Source organism: Ambystoma mexicanum, chromosome 7p, assembly GCF_040938575.1.
Source record: "Ambystoma mexicanum isolate Mex_15411 chromosome 7p, UKY_AmexF1_1, whole genome shotgun sequence".
NCBI lineage: Eukaryota > Metazoa > Chordata > Amphibia > Caudata > Ambystomatidae > Ambystoma > Ambystoma mexicanum.
Window position 1 is genome coordinate 521,613,926 of NC_090939.1, and position 23,960 is coordinate 521,637,885.

The 23,960-nt window shown below is 44.4% G+C and overlaps 1 protein-coding gene across 2 annotated transcripts in view; it reads left to right on the forward strand.

Annotated features, from left to right (window-relative positions):
• Window positions 1–23,703, forward strand: part of RPGR (retinitis pigmentosa GTPase regulator) — a 951,931-nt gene extending 928,228 nt beyond the window's left edge. The window contains exon 13 of one of the 2 annotated variants that reach the window (XM_069636551.1): window positions 21,301–23,703. In XM_069636551.1, the coding sequence (XP_069492652.1) occupies window positions 21,301–23,589 (2,289 nt within the window). In that variant the 3' untranslated portion in view covers window positions 23,590–23,703. The remainder of the gene's footprint in view (window positions 1–21,300) is intronic. The other variant, XM_069636550.1, reaches the window with a different exon arrangement.
• The last annotated feature ends 257 nt before the right edge of the window (window positions 23,704–23,960 follow it).

The following is a 23,960-nucleotide window of genomic DNA, read 5'->3' on the forward strand; positions in this document are numbered from 1 at the left end:
AAGATATCAGTACAGAGGTGGGCTTGAAGCAAGGTTGCAATCTTGCTGCTACCTTCTTTAACCTATACCTCTCTGATCTTGATAAAGGTTGGGATGAAAAAAATCTCTTCTCTGCTAAAATCGGCTTGATCCACCTTAAGTGGCTCGCCTTTGCAGATGATATTATTTTATTTGATCCCACGTCAGGTCTCCAACTTAAACTACGACTATTTGAAGAATTTGCATTAGCACACAATCTGATGCCTAACCCTGCTAAAACAGCAGTAATGCAATTTGGTGTACAGAAACGAACTGGCAAGTCACAGTGGCATCTCATGCAGATCCCCATCTCAGTCATTAGAGAAACGATTTATTTGGGATACTATTTAACAGAGAAAAATTCCATCTCAATGTGGAATGACGTTCTCAGTAAAAAGATCAGACCCTTGATATCACAATCCAAAGTAATCTATGCAAAATACTGCAAATTTTCATTAATTCCCCTCATCGAGTTCTTTACTTTGAAAATTGAAAGCTTAATTCTGTATTCTCTTGACATATGTATGGGTGAAATGGGCCCAATTCTAGACCAACTGCAGGGTACTGCCCTGAAACGTGCCATGTCGCTTCCGATGTCCCTCCCCAATGCAATCTTGAGGCATGAATTGGGTCTAGTAGCATTGTCTACTCGTTGGAAATGGCGACTCTTAACCAACTTTGCTAAGATCGGGCATCCCATAGTGAACTCCCTATATGCTGAGTTGAATCGTACCATCAAGCTGTCACCTACGTCTTCCATGGCTCTCTATGTGACAAAAATGGCTGCTATACTCAAGACGGCTAACATTACTGTGGACGATGTCTATCATAGACCAGGCTATGCTAAAAAAAAACTGTTTGAACTTGATTGGTGCACAACCCTCGATAAAATGGGATCGTACTATCTTTACAAGGAATACCAATTATTCACACGTAAACGTATCCCTAGATACGACTACATTGTGCTTTTTCCTTGTAACTCCACGCGGAGGACGTATCTCTGGTTCAAACTCAATTTGTTTCATACTAAAGAAAGAGTAGTAAAATGGATCGGTCACAAGCTGTATGCCTCGAGTCCGCACTGCAGATTTCCCATGTGTACCAAACCCACTGAAACATTAAAACATCTGGTTTTAAATTGTCCCCATTTTAGGAATCAAAGATCGTTATTATTGATGGAATTTGTAAACATTAATTTTATTGATTGCCTACCTTTCCTTTGGACCAGAATGATGCAAGGTAACCATAAACCGTTGATATATGCTGTAACGAAATTATGTAAAGTAATTGCAAGAGAATTGGAAAAAGATTGCTACATGAATATCTCTTGAATCCCTTATTTTTACTCTCTTCTTCCTTGCAAATCAGTACGAAATTGATGATGTATGTACATTTGAGCGTATAGATAACCCCATTGTGTATTCCTCTTGTTTTCTATGTCTTTACCATCATGTCATAGGAATTAATGGGTTTTAAACTTTTACTTGTATGATGTCTTTTAGGTCTATGTATTGTAAGATTTCACGTTTGTAGGCATTTGTTGTAATGCCTTTTTATTATATCTTCTTTGTAAAGTCTCTCTTACTTGTTAAGAGAGTCAAACACAAATAAAAAAAAAAAAAAAAAACTTGTAAAAAGGACAAGCAAATCATGGAGGCGGAGAGAGAAACATACACAGGGGAAGCCCTCTGATGTGCCCACACAAACGAGAGGCGGTGCAGGGTTGAGCCGCAGTGGCAGCGACAACCTGAGCGAAGGAGAACGCCAAAACGAGACACCGAAGGCCTGGCGTAACATACAGCAGAGCAACTGCTGTGCGGGTGGGGTCCAGAGACCATCCCGAAAACTGGTGTGAGCGGATTGTGGTGGATCGGGAACCCGTCTAAGATCGCTGAGACCTGTAAGAACTGGATGAACTAGTCCTCCCATCTGCAAAAGTGTGCCGACCACCGCAAGTTAACGGAACAAGCAGGAAGAACCTGGGATAGCGGCATGAAACAGGAGGTGAAAAGCAGAGAAAGCGGATACGTCCCATCACGGAACCTGCAGAATCAACCCTCACTGGCTGAAGGTACCAGGGTGATTCTAATAAGCGGGAGGCTACGGGTACAGCATGAAAGTTATCAAAGAGATAGCAATATAGAGGCTGAAAGCCTAAGAAAACCAGAGCCCCTGTATTGGAAGAAAGGAACAGAGTTACAGAACCTAACTTTTTTTTTTCGTTATACACATTTTATTAGTTTTGTGAAATGTACATCTTACATTTAATACATGACATCTTCTCAGATAAGCTTAATTGTACAGTACAAAACAGATTATCTTGTCATATTAAGAATTTAACTAAACCATTAACAACGCTGCCTTCCATGCCTACATAAACTATGGTGTTATATTCGCTCAACAAGTGAAGCTTGCAGCATACTCATGCTTCCTATATCAAACAGTACCTGGAGAGATTAGGTTCTCAGGTGTTTTGCCTGTGGATGCAAACAGAGCTTGCATGAGTTCTTTACAGGACGTTACATCCGCACCATGTTCGTTAGGACCTTGGGAGATTGCTTTTCTCCATATCTCTGTTTCTGCCAGTAACCATTTTTGTATGTCTTGCCACCCAGTGTTTACAGTAGGGCCCCTTGAAGATTTCCGAGCCATGGCTATTCCAGATTTGGCTAACACATAGGCCAGATCTTTCATTTTGCTCAAGTAGCGCAAGTTCCGTGCTCGTGGAAAAATACCCAGCAGGCAAGCAGTCGGAGACTGAACATTTAGTTTAATCCCCGCCCCAGACATCCTAACTGTAATTGTGTTCCAGTATTGCTGTACATTCCTACAGGACCAGAACATGTGTAACACGCCCACATCATTTCTGCACATCTAGGACAGCATTGGCTTACCAATCTTTTAAACCAAAAGATTCTTCGGGGTTTTAAGTATGTGTTATGTATAATTGTATAAGTTGCAGTTTGGCATCTCGAAGGGATTGTGCCCTCCGACGTATTCCTTATCTTTGATAGATCATCTCCCAGCTGCTGGCCTCAGAATTTTTTTTCAGTAGAGGGCGCTGCGCGTCGACGTCCCTCGAGCCGATGTCCCTCGACGGCCTCCGTATCGGCGCCGACGTCACCACGCATATAAATAGACTCGCACAGCGTCCGTTGCTCAGTTCCGTTTTTCCGCGCTTCGTGGGGCCTCGGAATATCGTTGCTCAGTTCTTCAGTCGAATATATCAATATATTACTCGTGAATACCGACTCATACTCGATGGCTTCCTCACCCGAACCGACGACTCCACGGTCTGGCTTCAAAAAATGTCGAGACTGTGGAAAGAAAATGTTGTTGACGGATCCTCACAGGATCTGTTTGTGGTGCCTGGGAATGAGCACCATTGTTCGGAGTGCGAGGACTGCATGTCCATGATAGCGAAAGCCTTGAAGGAGCGTAAGGGGAAGCTCGAGAGAGGTAAGGCAGTTAAAACTTCTTCGAAAGTTTCCTCGCGGGGTCGAGACATTCGTCTCCTCGCCATCATAAAATACATTCTCGTTCTAGGTCTCGAAGCAGTTCCCATCACTCTTCAAGATCTAAGCATTCAAAAAAGAGACGTCGAAGATCCCCTTCCTCATCTTCGTCTTCTTCCGTTTCCCCAAAAAGGCTCTCCTGCCCCACAAAACATAGCTCTCAGGCTGAGTGGGAGGAATTCAGGAAAAAGATGCTAAGCGTCTTCGAGAAAGCGGCCTCGACCCCCTCGAAGACTGCTTAGGGTGATACCCTGGGTGAAAGACCCGAAAAATCAAAAAGCCGTGAGTCGCAGTACCCGGCGAAAGAAGCCACTCGGGAGCGTCATGAACCCTCGAGTAAAGGCAAAGTTGCGTCTTCGACGCCGTCATCGAAGATCCCTTCAACACATAAATCGGCGGCGTCAACGTCGTTATCGAAGGGTTCTTGGACGCACAGGTCAGTCGAGCCGACGCCGAGAAAGGATAAACCCACGGCCACCTCAAAGCCAGTGGCCATACCCAGAACCTCGAGCACGAGAATGTCGTCGACAACCTCGAGTAGAATCCCGATACTCTCGAGTTCATTGAGGCCTCTACCACCTTTCTCGACGGCTTCGATGGCTTTGAAGCCTTTAACGTCCGCTTCGACAACGTCGACGTTTTCTCAGCCAATCATGACAAACTTGGCTCCTTCTGCTCTGGAAATGGAATTTATACCATTTTCAAGACCTGATGACTCCAGGGTCTTATCTTCTATTTATGAAGAAGGGGAGGATTCAGATCAGAAAAGACCTTTTGTGTTGCAGGGATCTGCAACTCCTGCACCAGAGGAATTTACCTCTGAGGAATGTAGGTTGAAAGACCTCCATGAAACCCTACAGGAAGCAAGTGGGTTGGACACTTCCCCAGAAGTTGAATTAGCCACACCAGACCCAGGGGAACATGCTGGAACCCCTTATAGAACCTTGATGGCAAGGATAATAGTTTATGGGATGGTCCACACCCTCACCTGCTTTTCAATAAGACGACCTCACAGACATCTTGGTCAAAGGTCCACAGGAGGATCCTGTGGTGCCATTTCATGCGCCATTACAAAGGAGAATATTGGCAAACTGGGAAACACCTGAGGTAATCCCGGCAGTAAACAAAAAATTATCAGCTAAATATCGGGTGTCTTCTGCTGACCCTGAATATTTATCCAAACACCCAACTCCGGAGAGTCTGGTTGTTCAGGCAGCTACTTCAGCAGGTAGTAAATCGGCTTACCCTACTGTTCCACAGGACAGGGATGATAAGAGATATGACTCAATGGGCAAAAAAGTATTTTTCACATGTAGCATGGCGTTGAAATCCATCAATGCTACTTGTACGCTCGCAAGGTTCAGCCACACACTTTGGGAGTGTGCTTCATCAGCGGCTGATTGCCTCCCGGAGGGAGAAGAAAGGGAAGCGTTTCTCAACATCATTAAGGATGGTAAGGACGCAATGTGCGAATCCCTTCAGACTGCATCGATTCTGCTGACAGTATCAGCAGGGCCATGGCGGCAAGTACAACAACCAGGAGATTTGCTTGGTTGCGAAAGGCTGGTTTTGCTCCAGATGTGCAAAGCTGACTCTTGAATATGCTATTTGACGGCTCTTCTTTGTTTGGTAAGAAGGCGGATGACAGTTTAGAAAAAGGACAAACATCAAAGGCAGCAGCAAAATCCTTAGGAGCTGCAATCCGTCAGACACCATATCGCCCTTAAAGGAACCTCTTGGAGAGGTAAGTTCTTTTGCTTCTATTCCGCATTCGGAAAGGGCAGAGGACAGCCGGTTCAAAGGGGTCCGAAGAAATTCACTGAGGTGGACGGGGTAAAAACACAAAAGCCGCAGCAGCAGCAGGTGCCTCTTTACCCTCGGCATCTGCAACAGCCGCCTCCAAACCGCTCTGAGGACTCTCCTCACAAAACACCAGTAGGGGGCAGGTTAACTCAACATCTGACGGAATGGCAGGCTATTACGTCAGATGCTTGGGCATTGGAGACAGTTTCCCAAGGTTACTGCTTGCCTTTTCTACGCATCCCTCAGAGTCATCCAACGGGGAACAGCTCTCTGAAAGTTCCAGATCCGGTCCTCTTGCAGGATATTGTAGACCTGCTAGAGAAAGGTGCCATAGAACCGGTACCTGTAGCGGAGAGGAACAAGGGCTGGTACTCCCCCTACTTTCTCATACCGAAGAAAGACGGAGGACTGAGACCTATCTTGGACTTACGAGAATTGAACAAGTTCCTCAGGAAGGACAAGTTCAAGATGGTAACTCTCTCCCAGATCCTTCAGACCCTCCAGCTCCAGGACTGGCTGGTATCTCTGGACCTCCATGATGCTTATTTCCATGTGCCAATCCATCTCAAACACAGGAAATACCTGAGGTTCGCAATTGGCGGCTCTCATTATCAATTTCAAGTTCTGCCATTTGGGCTGACCTCCGCCCGAGGGTCTTCACCAAGCTAATGTCTGTAGTGGCTGCAAGTCTAAGGAGGGAAGGGATCCACGTCTACCCCTACCTGGACGATTGGCTGATCAAAGCTGTATCTTCGGAACAAGCTCAGATCCAGCTAGATTATGTCTGCCACTTCCTTCACAAACTGGGTTTCTCCCTGAATTTAAAGAAGTCACAGATGATACCATCACAGAGACTCCAGTTCATTGGAGCGGTCCTGGACACTTCCCTGTGAAAAGCCTCACCACCAGAGGTGAGAGCTCAAGATATTCTGCAGATGGTCACCAAGTTTCAAAATGCCCAACGTCCCAGCCTTCGACTTTTTGAGGTTGCTAGGCCTCATGGCATCCTGCATCTTCCTTGTGCCAGAGGCTCGCCTGAGAATGAGATCTCTATAGTGGGCACTGAGAACTCAGTGGTCGCAATTCTCAAGGAGAATGACAGACCTCCTTCAGATTCCGGACAAGGTGGCTCGAGACCTTCAGTGGTGGGCCTGCCAGAAAAACATCTTGAAGGGGGAACTGTTTTGGCAACCATGGCCGGAGATAACAGTAGTCACAGATGCCTCACTCACGGGGTGGGGAGCCCATACCAACGACTTGACCATCAGCGGTCGTTGGTCTCCATCGGAGTCCAGACTACATATCAACCTGTTAGAGCTGAGAACAATCATACTAGCGCTGAAAGCTTTTCTGCCATCTGTACAAGGGAAAAATGTCCTGATAATGACGGACAACACAGTGGCCATGTACTACCTCAACAAAAGAGGAGGCGTAGGATCACTGCCACTGTGCAGAGAGGCAATGCAGCTCTGGTTTTGGGCAATTCAAGAAGGAATCTCTCTATCGGCAGTCCACCTAGCCGGAGAGAAGAACTTGACGGCGGACGCTCTGAGCAGGCAGGGCACAGTCTCCCACGAGTGGGATCTAGCTCAGGAAGTCCTTCAGGAGATATTCGCCCTTTGGGGAACCCCTCAAGTGGATCTGTTTGCCACCAGTACCAACAGAAAGTGCGATCTGTTTTGTTCAAGGGAATTTCCCCCGAGAGGAGCTCTAGGGGACACGTTCGTAGTGAACTGGGAGTTTCCACTCCTGTATGCGTTTTCACCAGTCCCTGTCATTCCTCAAATGATCAGGAGATTGAGAAGATTCCGGAGAACCATGATCCTAATTGCCCCAGACTGGGCCAGGAGAACGTGGTACCCGGACCTTCTGGACATGTCCATCTGCCCTCCAATTCGTCTTCCACTCAAGGAGAATCTTCTCTCACAGAAGGGAGGTCAGGTTCTCCATCCAGACATCAGAACCTTCAACCTTCACGCCTGCCTTCTGAAAGGTTGAGATACAAGGATTGGGACCTCCCTGATGACGTCATGGAAGTGTTGCTTTCGGCCAGAAGGCCAGCAACAAAGTCTTTATACTGCTGCCGTTGGAACAAGTTTTGCAGCTGGTGTAGAGAAGAGAATATCGACCCCTTTTCATGTGGTACACCAACGGTGTTATCCTTTCTACTCTACTTGGCAAATTCAGGCCTTCAAGTTGGCACTATCAAGGGCTATCTCGTAGCGCTATCGATCTTCATGCGCACTGCGGAGGAGCCTTCGTATTTCAAATTACCCTTAGTAATACAATTGCTAAAGGGATTAAGTAATGTCTACCCTCCAAGACCTTTCCAGGTTCCTTTATGGGACTTAAATTTAGTCTTAAATTTCCTGATGGGTACTCCTTTCGAACCACTCCACTCTTGTTCACTAAGATTTCTTACCCTTAAAACTGTCTTATTAGTGGCTTTAACATCTGCTAGAAGGGTGAGCGAATTACAAGCTCTATCTTGTAAACCCCCTCATACAATTTTTCATAAAGACAAATTTGTCCTACATGTGAAGCCTAATTTCCTCCCAAAGGTGGTTTCTGAATTCCACATCACTCAGAAAATTACTTTACCTTCATTATATCCGCCTCCCCATCCGGGGAAAGAGGAAGAAAGGCTACATAGGCTGGACCCAAGGTGAGCTTTAAGCTTTTACATCAGCAGACTTGATAGGATTAGGCAAGCAGACCAACTGTTTGTGGGTTACTCAGGGCACAAGTTGGGACTACCGATAACAAAACAAACCATTTCCAGATGGATTATTTTGGCCATCCTGGAATGTTACAAACTAGCAGGGAAAGAGCCTCCTCAAAATCTTAGGGCTCATTCAACCAGGGGTATCGCAGCCTCCTCGGCCCTCCAAAGAAGGGTTCTGGTTCGAGACATATGTGCGGCTGCCCCATGGTCGTCCGCACATACCTTCACCAGATTTTACAGCCTGGATTCCTCCTCTAGTCAAGAGACTAGGTTTGGCAAAGCCGTATTACATTCGGTTCATTCCTGAAAGGAAACATGGCGTTTTACTCCCACCTCCAAGTGCACACCACTGCTATGGGAGTCTATCAAAGATAAGGAATATGTCGGAGGACACAATCCCTTCGAAGAACAAGTTACTTCTTACCTTGTAACGTTCTTTCGATGGGATGTTCCTCCGACGTATTCCTTATCGCTCCTCCTATCCATCCCCGCAGTAATACCTTGTGGTTGCAGCTTACGCTCCTTCAAGGTCAATAACCAATTCATGTAAAACAATTGTTAACGTCAAAACGGAACTGAGCAACAGAAGCTGCGCGAGTCTATTTATACGCGTGGTGACGTCGGCACCGATACGGAGGCCGTCGAGGGACATCGGCTCGAGGGACGTCGACGCGCAGCGCCCTCTACTGAAAAAGAAATTCCGAGGCCAGCAAGCTGGAAGATGATCTCTCAAAGATAAGGAATACGTCGGAGGAACATCCCATCGAAAGAACGTTACAAGGTAAGAAGTAACAGACTTGTTTAGGAAATTTGAGTGCTCAAGCCCATTTGGCATCCGTAAATGGAACTCCCAAGTCAGCTTTCCATCTAGATCTTACATTCAGCAAAGGAGAGGAGTAAGGAGCAAGTCATAAAGCCTAGAGACCAAGAGATTCTACAGCCTCATGTGTGTTTGTGTTTCTGCTCAGCATAGGCCGTCATTGTTTAAGTATATGTGCGAGGGCTACGTATGGTAAATATTGACCTGTGTGTAGACCAGTCTGTGTACTCAGCACCTGGAAATCCATTATTGTATTGTCTTGAAGAAAATCTCCAATCATAGCAAGTCTGCATGTTTCCTATTTTTTGCGTATATTCAATTGGAGTTGACGTGTTCTCCACTCCACTGCAACAAGTGGAGCCTGGATTGAAAAGGGATCAGTTATTTTAAATACCTTGCAAGCTCTGCTCCATATGTGTCTGCCTAGAGTTAGTAGGTGAAGTTGTTGTTCTACGTGAGAGGACGGTACCCATAAAATGTCTTTCAAGAAATAATGTGTCAGTGCAGGTTGCAATAGTGTAGTGTCAAGTGTTGATTGATCCGACAGCCAGCTCGTTCCAAATTGCAGTTGGCTGGCCAGAAAGTAGAGCTCAAATTGAGGTATTCTAATCCTCCATCATCATACACCCTTTGGAGAGTTCTAATGCCAATCTACAACATAGGAAAGTTCTGCACGTCATGTTGAGATCACGAAAAAAGTGTCTGGGTATGTTGTATGGAATATTGGCCAAGAAATGTAACATTCGGGGAAGAACAACCATCTTCAAGAGTGCTGCTCTCCCCATCATTGATAAAGGGAGCTGCATCCAGAAGTCCATAGACCTCTGTATTGCTTTTGTTGCTTTCTATTTGTTATATTCATGTTCTTTCAGCGGGTCATGGTATACATTTATGCCCAGATACCTGTAGGTGTCAGAGTTCCATTCCAAAGGCAGAGTAGGCAGCAATTCTTTTTTTTTTCCCGACTAGGCCAGCGAATGGGAATAGGCAGGATTTCTTTCAACTGATGGTAATACCAGAAAAATATGCGAATCGATCCAAAACGTCTAATATGTATGGTAAATTAGTTTCTAGGTGTTGTATGTAGAGCAGCATATCATCTGCATACATGGGTATTATGTGTTTCTCTCCATCTACACAAATACCTGCATCCCTATATTGCTCTCTAAGATATGCTGCTATCGGTTCGATAGCTATTATGAAGAGCATTGGAGACTATGGGCATCCCTGCCTCGTGCCCTTTTCCCATGAGTCAGAGATATGATAACCAATTTTTATTCTGCCCTTGGGTGTTGTATAAATTGCTTGAACCCAGCGCACGAACCGCTCTGCAATCCCCAACCGTCGTAATATAGCCATGGCCATCTGACAGAGTCAAATACTTTAACAGCGTCTAGGGATGCCACAGCATAGTGTGCACTACTTTGTCCAGTTCTGTCTATTATATGGTGCAGCCTTCTCAAATTCCCTAATGTGCTCCTTCCGGGTGCATAGCCGTCTGATCTGGGTGTATCAAACTTGCTATCAGAGTTTTTAGTCAATTGGCTAGTAATGCGGGGAGTATTTTGCTATCCTGTTTTATCATAAATAAAGGTCTACAGGAGCTGCATTCCAGAGGTGATTTATTAGTTTTAAGTATGCGTGTTATAATCGCTTCAAGTAGACTCAGGGGGGACTACACCCGACTCATATGCTTCTGCCAACATGGTAAGCATTGCAGGAGCAAGGTCTTCTGCATACTCTGAAAAACTCGCTCGGCAGGCCGTCAGTGCCAGGGGTTTTGCTGGTGGGCAATGACCTTCTAGTAGCTATTATTTAATCTGTGGTTCTTTGAGCATCTAGCAAGTCAGCTGTGTCCCTATCCAAGCAAGGGAGTTTTATTAGATCTAGGCCTTCTTCAGGATCAAGGTCCCAACTCGAGCTATCTTCTTCATATAGGGAACCGTAACACTGAAAAAAGCTGTGATTTACTTCTGTCTGTATATTACAAAGAGTCCCTTGTTTGTCTTCAATAGAGCAAATCATTTCACGCTCTGTGTCGCTTTTCTAAAGCCTGGCTAACAATCTGCCTGGTTTATCACCTTCTGCATGTTGTCCTTCTATATACTTATTGTAGCTAAATCTTCCTAGTCTTTCCCATGAGGTCAAGCAGTTCTGCTTCAATTTTAGCTCCTCCTGTGTGATAATGTTCATGTTTCTATCGTTTGTGTCCTTCTCCATGTTTTCCAAGTCCTTTCCAGCACTAGATAGGTCTTGCATAACCTCCTTTTGTATACCTCCTGATTTACCCCCTGAAAAGTCTCCCACAACATGCCCGCCGTTGATACACTGCCAGTATTATGTTCAAAGTAAGTGCAAATGCGCTCTCTCATGTGTTCTCTGAACACAGTGTCCTGCAAGGTTTTGTGGCACAATTTCCACATAGGGATAGGTGTTCTGGAGGGGATGGCCTGCCATTGAAGAATAAGGGGCGCATGAGGGGAATAAGGGGAGCATGGTCAGACAAAGCACAGGCTTTATATTCAGCATCTATGAATTGGCCCACGTATTCTGCACCAGTAAAAACGAAATCTAGCATCATGTGTACCTCATGGGAAGCAGAGAAATGCAAATATCCCCTACTGTGTGGCTGGAGTACCCACCAGATATAATACAATCCAAAGGACTTCTAACAGGGCATTGAGCACTCTAGCAGGCGGCGCAGGTTTATTATGTTTAGTGTCTGACCTCTCTAACGTGGGGTCAAGCGTGCAACTAAAGTCTCCCCCCCCCAAATCAGGGCACAGCTCACATAGACACTGAGTCTGGAATATAACGATCTAAAGAACATGGTAGCATCATGGTTGGGGGCGGGGGGGGGCATTAATGGTAAACTAAACAGTCTTTCTTGTAAACGAGGAAGCCATATATGAGTGCCATTCTACCTTCATCATCAGTCTTGATATGAAGTATTTTAAAGGGTTCAAACGGACACGTCCATATTTGGACTTCTCTAGCGTAAGCCGAAAAGGTGCAGCAAACCATGTGCTCCCCCTCTCCCCCCACTTCTTAGCAAGAGTATTGTGCCTCACAGAAGTAAGGTGTTTTTCTTGAAGTAGTGCAATTACTATTTTAAGTGAAGTAAAGTATTTTATGTCTGCGCAGGTATGCCAACACTCTGTTTCTCTTAATATAATGATTAAGCCCTCATACATTGCAAGTCACTATCCTGATATTATCAGCAATGACATAAAAAAATGTAGCTTCAGCCCAACTTCCTCGGGCAACATGAACTGAACCATCAAACCCCTCTCCATGCTTATCTCGATAAAAGTCACAAAAGCAGGCTAACAAGCCACAAGTCGAGCATTGTCGGGGCATCTGTTGCAACACAGAGGGCCCCCAGGTATAGTTGAAGGCAATGTAAACAAACTTCCCAACTCCCTCGCCCCCCTCCCTCCCGCCCAACATTTAACATTTGCCCAGCCACACAGTTCATTCTTAGGCATATCCGCTCTTAATACTGCACAACTAGGTTGGAAGAAACCCGGGGTGGCTAGTGCACAGCGGTTGGGTACCTTAATTGACCCCCCTTATTGAACTCAAACGGGGGTCCCAGCAGTCAAGCTGTAGCAGGTGCTTGCTAGTCGTAGTACAAGTACTTACCATGGGCTTGTTCCTGCTTTGCATATCCTGGCTTAACCAGCAAACATTAGTTAGTATGATGTCTCATTGGTACGACAGCCAGCCAGTTCTAGATTACGGTCTACAGCAAGACTCTTTTATCACGAGTTCCAAGTGTTGTATACCATAGTTGAGTGAGCAACATGTGATCGATCAATGTTTAAAGCACCTTGTCAGTCTGTTTTTGGGGCTAGCTTTTCGGTTTCCATCCATGCTTGAGTGTCTTCCGAGTTGTCAAAGAAGAGGGATCGACCGTTGTATATAAACCTCAGTCGAGCTGGATAAATGAGCATGTATTTCAGGCCAGACTTCTTGAGGCGTTCTTTCACGTGGTTAAATTGAGCTCTATATCTCTGTACTTGGAGTGTGTAGTTAGGGTAAACGGCTAATCGTGCAGATACTCTTTGGATCGTGCCCCTTTTCCTGGAAAATACTAGTATTTTTTCTTTATCCTTATAATTAATTATTTTGGCGATTATAGGTCTGGGGGCTGCTACAGGGGGTGGTTTTTTAGACAATGATCTATGAGCACGTTCCACAATGGCCTTGTGTAACTTTGCCTGGGCCGACCTCTTGTAGTAGCATATTTTCTACGTATATTGTGAGGTCTGTGCCCTCAGCGCCTTCAGGTAAGCACAGTATCATAATGTTATTTTGCCTGGCCCTTCCCTCAGCGTCATCTGCTCTATTTTCCAAAATGTTCACCCGCTGCTTTAATGTCTTGACGTCCATTGGCGTTTTCAAGACAGAAGTTATATTTTCCGGCAGGTGCGCTTTAATGTTCCCAGTGCGGGCCGCCAATACCTGGACATCTTGCCTCAGGAGACCAACGTCAATTATTACTGCATCAATTTTGGTTCCAGTAAGAACTTTAGGTGCTGCTACAGCTGAAGGAATTTGGTGCTCACTCATGTTCTGACCACTTGCAGGTGTCAGTGTCGATGAGTCAATCCCTGCCAGTGCAGTATCTGGGGCCTTAGTGTAGTTCTCCATAGTAGTCTGTTTGGCGGCTTTCTCTTTATTGGAACTGTTAGACATGTGAACTGGGAGGAAATTGACAGGGGTTCGAGTTGAGAGGTGTTCTCTGCTCCATGGACCGTGTCAGTGCTTGTTCAGCCAGTTACTTGTGAAAACAGGAAGGTGGACCCAGTGCACAGGCCACTGGGTCCAAAGCAGCTTGTTAAACACAACCTGTAAAAACATTAATTCAAGCAGTTAATTGTATTCAGGAAAGCTCAAGGACATATGGCATTGTACAGTTAAGTTGCACAATTGGAAGGTGGGCAGCAAAAAGCAACTGCGGTCTAGCAAGCTCCTACTCACATCTAAGTTGCTCTGCACATGAAAGACCAACGCAACGAAGGCAGATGATGTTGCGCAGGATAGTCTTGATCCGTTGTATAGAGGGCCTTACAGCAAGACACGCAATCATCGCCACGTGAGGAGCTTAGTTGTTATGTTAGCGCTATCCAACTAGGTTAGCTGGGACCACATGGGCATCAGTGCGGTCCACGCTGCCTCCTCTCACGCCCAGACCAACCTATTTGATGGTCGTATATCAAGGCAAGCCATAACACATGTGCACATTTGCAGATCCTCTCATTGTGTGTGCACAGATGCCAGTTCAGCAAGTATCATAAAGCACCATGGAGCCACGGTCGTGCAGGCTCCCGCAGCGCTGGTGGTCACGATAAGTGTTCAGTAAAGGGGTCTGTAGCCCGGCGATCGCACTGCCAAATGTGTCCGAGCAGCCCAGCAGAGCAGAAGGTCATCGCGGTTCGCGCCAGCATTTTGCCGGCAGCGGATAGGATTACCTCTCGTGGTCCCGCGCCTCTCCAATCCTTCCTTTCCTACCAGTTCGGGCACAGCGGTGTCCATCGGGTTCTGCAGGCACTAGTCCGGTGTACTTTGTCCCGTCCGTCTCATACACTATGCAGGTCACACAGAGGACAGCGCTCCGCTCAATCTCATCTGTAGGCTTAGGACACCGGCCTCAATCCGTTAGCATGATAGCCGTAGTTCGGGCCAGGTTTATTCGGTTGCTTATCTGTGTGAATCGCTATGCCAAAGAGGCAGTGATCCCCAGCAGATCAGTGATGCTCTAGCTTCGCCAGGATCTCACAAGGCCCCATAGTGCTGTCGGCCTATCTGTGATGTGCCAACCGCCATTTTGTCAGTGCGTATCTCAGAACGGGAATCTTCTTTAAACAGCCACGTGCTCGTTCAGCTGTTCTCTGGGTTTGCCCCAGACACACTCAGATCTCGGAAGGCGGAAAAAAACTGTTAGTTGCTTGTTGTGGCATATGAATGACGGATCATGCTGGAGCTGTGAAGAGTGCTTCCTCACGGCATGGTTGCTGGCCGCGCCCCCCTGTTACATAACCTAACTTATGATGATTACTGGCATTCTTAAATTAAAGACTATGATAACGATAATACGTTAAGCCCAAACAGCTGTGATAAAAGCCAAAGGCCTTTGAAAACCTAATAAAAGGAAATACCCCAAAAGGTGTGTTATGAAACACAGGAAAAGGTTATAAGAAACCACAACAGAGAGGAAGAAACAAAACAAAAGAAAGACCCCAGGAAGATGGTTATCAAACAAAGGAGATGGGTCTGAGATGCCCCAGCAAAGAAAAAGGGACAAACCCCGTAATAAAAGTGTTCAAATTGCTAAGAAAGAAAGGAAAGAGCGTCTGTTTTAAAGAGTACAGGACTGAGACTAGAGACTCTCAAGACTCATTGGAGACCAAAGGTTTAAACATATACCAAGAACTACAAAAACACATCAGTGAGAGTTACAGAACCCGGATGAAATACAGACTTCATAATACTTTAGAGAACTGTTGTATCTTGTTAGCCCTGAGATAAAGTCGAGAGAGGTGGCTAAAGGGAAGCTGTCTTATTTAGTTATTGGTTTCAATTGGTAGTTCCAGATAGGCTTTGATTGTTGGACGGTGGATATTTTTGGTTTTGGGCTTCTGACGGCTGAACGCCATTAGTTTGGTTAGGTAGGAAAAAACTCAGTCATAGACCAAGATAGGCATTTTTTTAATTTTAGTTCAATAAAGGACTATGGAAATGTCCAACTTGCGTCCGACTCCTTCTTCTGGTTCGTTACATAAGGCTCAAGTAGATAGCATTGTAGTAGTCCAGATTGATGGAAACAAAAATATTTCCCAGTTGGACCCTGTGTGAAAAAGATAAATAATCCAGTAATCTTCAAAACTTGCAGAGAAGAAAGAAGCAGGAGCACATCATGTGAATCGCTTGTTGCTTAAGAGATAATATTGGATCGATTAACACACTCGGATTTTGTACCTGCAAGGCCAATGATGGGCATGAACCAAGAGAAGACGACTAGTGGTTTGAAGACCAGACACTGACAGAATCAGGATTTGAAATAACAAAACTGAGAAGGTCCCATAACATGCCCTAACTTTTACAGGGGTTACATTTCAGTAATTTCTGGTTCATCAACCTCATCCATGCAGCTCTTAAATCAATCGACTGTGCCCCTAAGTTGTCCCCAGACATAGAAAAACCTAGGGGTCACTTGTACTAATTTAGAAGGACATTCCATATGTCTGAATGCTGTCCACCAGAGGCTTGATGAATACATTTAAATAATAAATGCCACAGTCGGGTGTCCTGAGGTACCCCACAGGTGACTGCCCCTGATAAATGGAAGAAGGGCAAAAGATTGGAAACGTCCAATCAAAAAGGATTGTAACCAAGCCAGAACTTTGTCCTGAACACCTATTTAAAGAAAAGAGGCCCAGGAGGGCAGGTTTGATGGTGTAGAAAGCCACAGAAACATCTAAATGAATAAATGCTCCAACACCTCCCCCATTCATCGCCCTCCTGAGGTTGTCCATAGCCGCAATGAAAACAGACTGTGCTGTGGCCCAGTTTAAAAACTGGCCTACTAATCATCAAGAAGATTCAAATGCTATACAAATGCTTGGAGTTGAGAAGTGCAAATAGCTGCCATCCGCTTTCTTGGACAGGAAATCAGGTGAAAATTGGATGGATCCCCAAAGACAAAGGTGGGCCTCTTTAAAATAGGACCAGCAACTGCTGTTTTAAGATGATCAGGTACTATGTCAGTAGAAAATTAGGCATTGCTAATAACAGAAAGATCTTAGGCCACCAGAGTGTGAACTTATTTTCGAGGACAATGTCCATCAGATGATCTTGTGGCATGACAATGGGACATACAATCCTAAATTGTAATTGTGAGTTTGGCAAAAAAGCAGGACAGGATTGGAATAGAGTTTGGCACAGAAGTCATAATTGTAGGAGAGTTTCCAATTGAAACCACCCAAATCCGTTCCAATTCAGTCTCACTCATTTTCTCTATAAAAAAAATACGTTATTGCATAGACTGCAAGGGTATTTCCGGATAAGAAAGAGAAGAGTGTTTGAATTTTTGGTAGACCTTGATGCTTGAGTTGTAGTCAGACGTGAAAAAGTCTGACTGGAGCAATATTTCTGCTTAGTAATAATAATGATTTTCTGATGTGCCCGAAGTTTAAGGAGATAAAGTCTTCTTCAATTTTGATCTAATTCTGCTTCCAAAATCTTTGTTTGTCAAAGACCTTTCCTTTCCACCACAAGATCTTGTGTGTTGTGGCAGGTCAGAAGAAGAATACACACTCTGACTTTTCATCTAACTGCTGTAGTTCATTAACTGAAAGGTGAGAACTCTATCTTTCCCTATACTAAGGGTGTTCCCTATCTAACAAAGTTAACTAAGATGCTTGTTAGTCATCATTGAGAATCCAAATCAAGATTGGTCCACTATCCAAAATAACCTATCCTAACCCTACCACAATTAGAACAACAAAAGGACAGCAGAATGGTTCCCTCCTCCTCCTGTGAGGTGATTGTCCACCAAGTTTAGTTCAATAAAGTATCAGTAGGTAGTGTCTGGTAACTACTTTTATCAAATCATACATTTCTGATACTAGGTTGCCCAAGGTTTCAACCATCACTTTCAGTTGATTATTCTTTCTTTACTTCTTACCCTCCTCTTGTTCTGTTCTAATTAATTTCGCACATCTCCTTTCATGGCACAAGTTTGTTCCTTTCTCTTTCTTCCTTTCATTTAATGTGGACTCTTTATCTTGACTGGGACAAGTTTGAGGGCTCCAGTAATGATTCTCACTCTTCTCATATACTCTTGATACTTTGTCTCGACTGGGACAAGTATGAGCATTCCAGTAATCATTCTTATCCTCTTCGGGTATTCTCAATACTGTATCTTGACTGGGACCTGTATGAGCCTTTCCTTAATGATCTTTGGTCCCCCTCCTGGGTCTACTGCTTTCCCCATTACCGAGATTGTTCAGGGATAACGTCCCTGGGGCTCGTGACAGGCTGGGACCTTCACTTGTTAGGTTGACTTCTTGTTTCTTCGGCAGTGTCATGAATGATCTCTCTGTTCTTTCCTCAATCAGCGCGCCCGTGGCTCCCCATAAGTAGTGGTATCAGCTGTGTTAACGGACCACCAATTGCACTGCTGTCTGCCTGCAGTCATGCCACCACATGTCTCCTGCTCAGGACACCTTGCATTCTCCTCGGTCTCTCACGTTTCTTCTCTTTTTCCACGCCATGTATTGGGAGCTGTACCCAAGCTTCTCTCCATCATCCGACGCAGCGCGTCCAAGGTTTTCCTTAGCATACCTCGGGCAGCTGATTCTGAAATTTCCGGGTTCTCTCTCTCTCTCAAGGTCTCCGCCTCCAAGTTTTATGACTCTGCCATGGTATTTCCCCGGCGTAATGTCAAAGTCCTTCTTCTCTGTTTAACTTATTCTCTGTATTCTTCCAGTGGTTTTCTTCATCCCAGTACCATATACGTTTTCCTTCACAGGTATCGATAGTGCATTTGAATGACACTAACCGATTCTGCTTTGTACTTAATTTTTTTTTCACAAGATGCTATTGAAGGAGGGTTATTTATTTGTTGCTGAGGGAGTTCCTCGAGAGAACAGGAGTCCTTGGCCCCGTAGGTGGAGTTTATTTATTTATGCATTTGTGCCTTTCCCGGTGTGATTCAGCTTGCCTCTACCCCTACAGAGTGGTATTGCGTAGCAGGCTCACCTCCTTATCCTCACAGGGATAGGCTCCCGTCTGGGGATAAGTGACAGAATCCAGCGATTTGTCACAGTTTACAGTGCTTTCTTTGGTTGAATATTTTGTTTGCTGTGAGAATTTTTGGGAGAAGCTTATACATTTACATCTGTTGAGATCTTGGGGTAGAACACGTCAAATATAAAAGAAGAATGAAATGATTGCCTTCCTGTATGGACACATTACCTGGATGGCTTTTTAAAAGGGGGCTCAAAAGGGTAGGCTTTGATGTACCTGTGGTTTCTGATCCATCGGAGCTCGCCTTGGAGAACCCTGAGATCTTAAAATACAGGGCTGTTGGCCATTTTCAAATTTCAGTGCTCTACTCTGGGAGGCCATCATTTCACTCTATGGGACATTAAAGAGTGAAACACTGCCCACTTCCATTCGATCAGAAACGAATCCGCTGTGTTGCGTGGTTCTTCTTAAGACTAAGCTTTTTATGCATTAGGTTGGGACTATGGCTGTGTGTGTGTGTGTGTGTGTGTGTGGTGACAAATGCTAAGAGGCATCTCGGCTAGCAGTGTGCACTTTATAAATGATCCCACTCACTTTGTATAGTTCAGATAAGTGACAGTACTCTTACTTCCCATCCCCTTCCCTCCATACTCTTGGGATGTGCCCCGGAATGGGGGACGGGATCGGAGTGCGTTGCTAGGGAGCATAGTAAAACATATGATTAGCACAAGAATGTCTTGGCATGCTCCGTTAGGTACTGTATCTGCATGCCCCGCCCACCCGTCAGTCCCTTTCTCTGCATCGGACAGGACGGAGCGTCGAGCAGCAGATCTGTGTTTACAGTGAAGCTTTTTTTAACAATATTCCCACTTTTCAATTGCAATCTGCTACAAAAGGTGAACAGAGGTGTATATAAAAGTAGAAGTCTCAATCCTAATGTGAAAACGTTGGATTTGAAAGTTTATTTCTTTAACTGAAGTATGCATATTTGCTATGGGCCCAAATTGATCATTCTCTGACTCTGAACTGTACTACACCAGGCAAAGGCATAGATTTCCTGAGACTGATCTTTGTTTTGACAATCATTTTGGTATCTGTTTTTATTACACAATGTTGATGGATTAGTGAACAAAAGGTATCCACAGTCCGGTTTCAATTTACAGCGGCCTAGTTTTAATTTACAAGTAGCAAGTAGCATTCATGTCAATTCATCTATTAAAAGATTAGTTCTAGGGAAGTAAGCTGCAACTCATTACTGAAACTATACAAGCATTGAATGTTCAAACCAGTTAAATACTATCCAAAATAAATGATTACCTGTAGTACAGTGTCAGTGTTCATTTTTAGGTCAGGGTTAAACGCAAGCCAGCATTGAATCAGAACATACTCACCTGGAAACTTCCCCGCTGTCTATATGGAACATGTTTCAGATTATTTGACCTATTAATGCTTTCTGGTGGGATTGGGGTTCCAATTAAATTGTTTGATAATTACTAAATTAAGTAGCATACATGATAAAGCATACAACAGGTAGTATAGCGATATATTCTGTGGAATTTCTTTCTTTACTATTTTCCTATTGTACCACTAAACTATCCCTCCAACCAGTACTATTTTCCCTAGGGACCGCTGGTGGGTCGCCTACATAGGGTGAAAAGATAGCAAAGGAACACTGACTCTACCTAAATACTTCCAATACTTAAAATCCAGCAACAAAAAGAAAGAGGCTGATTTAGTGAGCATGGTATACTGTAATTGTATCTAATGTTCTATTCTCATCTGCTCTAAACCCAACTAATTATAAAAACCAATCAAAAGGAATGGGTACCCGGTTATTATCCGGGTATCCCTTAGAAAGGGATCGACCGGTTTCAGTGGAATTTTTAATTTCTTATACCACTTTCTTCAGGCCCATGCATAACCTATCTGTGCTTTCTGTCAAGTCAGTGGTCGAAGCTGTTGAGATTCAGGCCTCAAAATTCTCATGCTTCCCCTTATTTTTCATTGACTATCTAAAGGGCGGAAAAAACAATAAATGTGCATGCCGCCATTCAGCAATGTATGAAAAAATCTATTTATTAGCTATTTAAAATCTCCAATTTCATTCTTAACACCAAATGTGGGGCTCACCTTACGGCGCATTTTGTTGTCACCAATTTCCGTTATGGCAGCGGCCCATTCAGTGTCAGCATGCTGAGTTATATGTATACAAGTTAAAATTAGTAATATAGTCATAGAGGTATTCACAAAACCATAGTGTGTATTGGTAAGGTTATCTGAAAACGGTTCCTTGATCCTAAACTAGAAGTCTCACCTTCTCAGTTAGTATCTTGCACATGCAGCAGAGGGAACGCATCAACCACGGGAAGCCTTGTTTAAAGGACGGCGTGTCAGTGTGTCCAGATGTCCTCCTAAAACTGAAATGGGTACTATCCCGAATGTACTTCATCTTCTGGCAGCTTGGTCTGCTCCGCTGTCTTGTTTTGTGTTTATATTCAATGTCATTTTGCATTTCCTATGCTTTATTTGACTTATTTTCCCATCAAGTTACACACCTACCCTTTTCTCTTTTGCTTTCAATTATTTGTCTGTTTTGCCTCATTTCACCTATTTGTAATTCTTTCCTTTTTTCTTTTTCAATCTGTGCTTCTCATGTGGATTAGAAGAACCATACAAATTTGAAAATGAAATATCATGGTCAGGGTGGTCAGTCCAAAACATCCCAGAACTGCAAGCAGCCTGTTCCAAATGTAATGCCTGAATTGTTTGAAGGGATGTCTGTAAAACTTGCCACAAAAGACCATGTAAATGTTTCAGGTCAGAAGAGGTCTAGTCAGACCGGTTTGGATACCTTCACTGAAAAACTTGAGGTGCGGAAACATTACGTGAAAGGCAAGTTGGAAAAGGCAGCTGCTGCAGGTAGATTAAAGTTTGCTGCAGAGCAAGCTAGTAGAGACCAACACAAGTATGGAAAGATCAAGAAACAAGATGTTGCTCATTCTAGGAATATTGAACAACATAAAGGTAGCCACATTGAAGGCACTGGGAAAAATGTGCCTTCGAGGAAAAATAAATCAGGTGGAAAAGTAAACCAGCCTCCAGGCCTTAAAGCAGATTTAATTTGTTCAGCAGATTCTAGTTTGAAGGTTTTAAAAACGTTTAAGGCAACCGGGAAAGAAAACTATAACGCTGTATCCGACCAAAATATTAAAGTTGTGGACAAAGCCGAGAAAGCTTATGCAAATAAAGTATTGTGTGTGAAAAGACAGGACTGCAGCCAAGAACAAAAAGATATCAACCTGAGCAAAAGGGACAGGTTCATGAAGCAAAATGCAATAATTACAATGTCTTCTACTTCAAGTGAGGAATCCTTGAGTGGTTCATCAAAATACATCTACAAGACGAAATCGGGCAAGGAAGCAACATCAATGAGAGAGGAACCAAAAAGGACCGAAAATGAAGACAAGTTGAAAAGTGCATGCAGAGATGCAGTCAAAAGTGAAGATGAAGTAGAGGAAAGTGACAGGGACACAGAAAATCAAAAAGGTTACAAAGGGAGAAATGTGATTGTTGTACAGAGTGGTGGAAACAAATCAACTAAAGGTGATGAAACCATAGGAGAAGATGATAAAGTTGAGTCATTGTCAATAGGTGGCAAAAACAGAAAAAAAGACAACCAGAAACCGGCCAAGAAATACTGCAAAGAAGGCAATGACCATAGTGAGGGAAAGCGTAAAGTTGAGGGATGCGCAGAAGAAAGTGAAAACATATTGGACGGCAAGGAAGATGGTGAGGATGACTATGAAACAGATGAAGAGGCAAATGTTGTAGTAGATTATGACAATACAAAGGATGATGAAGCCAATGAAGAGATGGAGAAAGATGATGAACATTTAGCTCATGCGAAAGAGAGGGAAGCAGAAAAAGATGAGGTTGAAGAGCAGGAGGAAGAGGGTAATAGCGACAGCGAAGGACAAGAGGAAGCAGAGAGCCAGGCTGTGATTACAGAGGAGGATGATGAAGGTTTGGCTGAACAAAAAGAGGGTGGAGATGAGGATGCAGGGGCTGAAGCAGAGGAGAATGAACATGAAGGTAAAGAGGTGGGTGAAGAAGAGGAAGACGAGGGTGAAGAGAAGGAGAGCGGTGAAACGGAAGATAAGAGCGAAGATGATGGGAAAGATGGGAGTGAAGAAGAGGGGGAAGATGCAGGTGAAGAGGAGGAAGATAGTGGGGATGAGGAGGGTGAGGAGCAAGAGGTGGAGGATGAGAAGGAAGAGGATGAGGAGGGTGAGGAGGAGGCTGAGGAGGAGGGTGAGGACGGGGAGGAGGGTGAGGGCAAGGAGGGTGAGGATGATGATGATGATGATGAGGAGGAGATTGACGAGGAGGGTGAGGATGAAGAGGAGGCAGAGGGTGGGAATGAAGATGAAGAGGAGGCAGAGGATGAAGATGAAGAGGAGGCCGGGGGTGAGGATGAAGAGGAGGCAGAGGGTGAGGATGAAGAGGAGGCAGAGAGTGAGGATGAAGAGGAGGCAGAGGGGGAGGACGAAGAGGATGCAGAGGGGGAGGATGAAGAAGAGGCAGAGGGGGAGGATGAAGAAGAGGCAGAGGGTGAGGATGAAGAAGAGGCAGAAGATGAGGAAGAGGAGGATGAGGAAGAGGAAGATGAGGAGGAGGAAGGAGAAGAAGAGGAAGATGATGATGAGGAGGAGGAGGAAGAAGAAGAAGAAGAAGAAGAAGAGGAGGAAGATAAAAGTGCGATGCAAACACAGTCATCAAGACCACAAAAGGGAAAGATGCAACTAAAAAAGCCAGTGGAAGCTCAGAGGAATAAAGAAAATATCCAAAGGTCCAAACAGAAAAGGCATTCCAAACAGCATGTAATAGATGGTATTCATGAATCGGAACAGTTCTGGAACAATGTGCTACCACAGTACCTGACCTTGAACTAGAGTAGTCTGCTTATTCCATATCACGATCCATTAAAGTGATATTGTAGTGTGGCTGTGATTATTCCCGGATTTCTTAAAATTGCCATTTTTGTAGTACATGTTCTGAAACCTTCCAAGACATTAATTACATCGAGAAAGCGGCAGCGGCAGCAATGTTCACAGAATATTCCGTTGAAAATGACCGCTCCCATGTTGAGCCCAGGTAGATTTTTCAGAGAATGTTCTCTGTTGCTGAGTGCATACAATTGTGTAGAAACAAATACTTTTCTGTACTCCTACTTACCCAAGTAAGTCCATTAGCAGTAGCCAATGATGGTAGCCCAACATGGCTGCATTGTATGTTCAATGAACAAACATGAGAGACATAATTA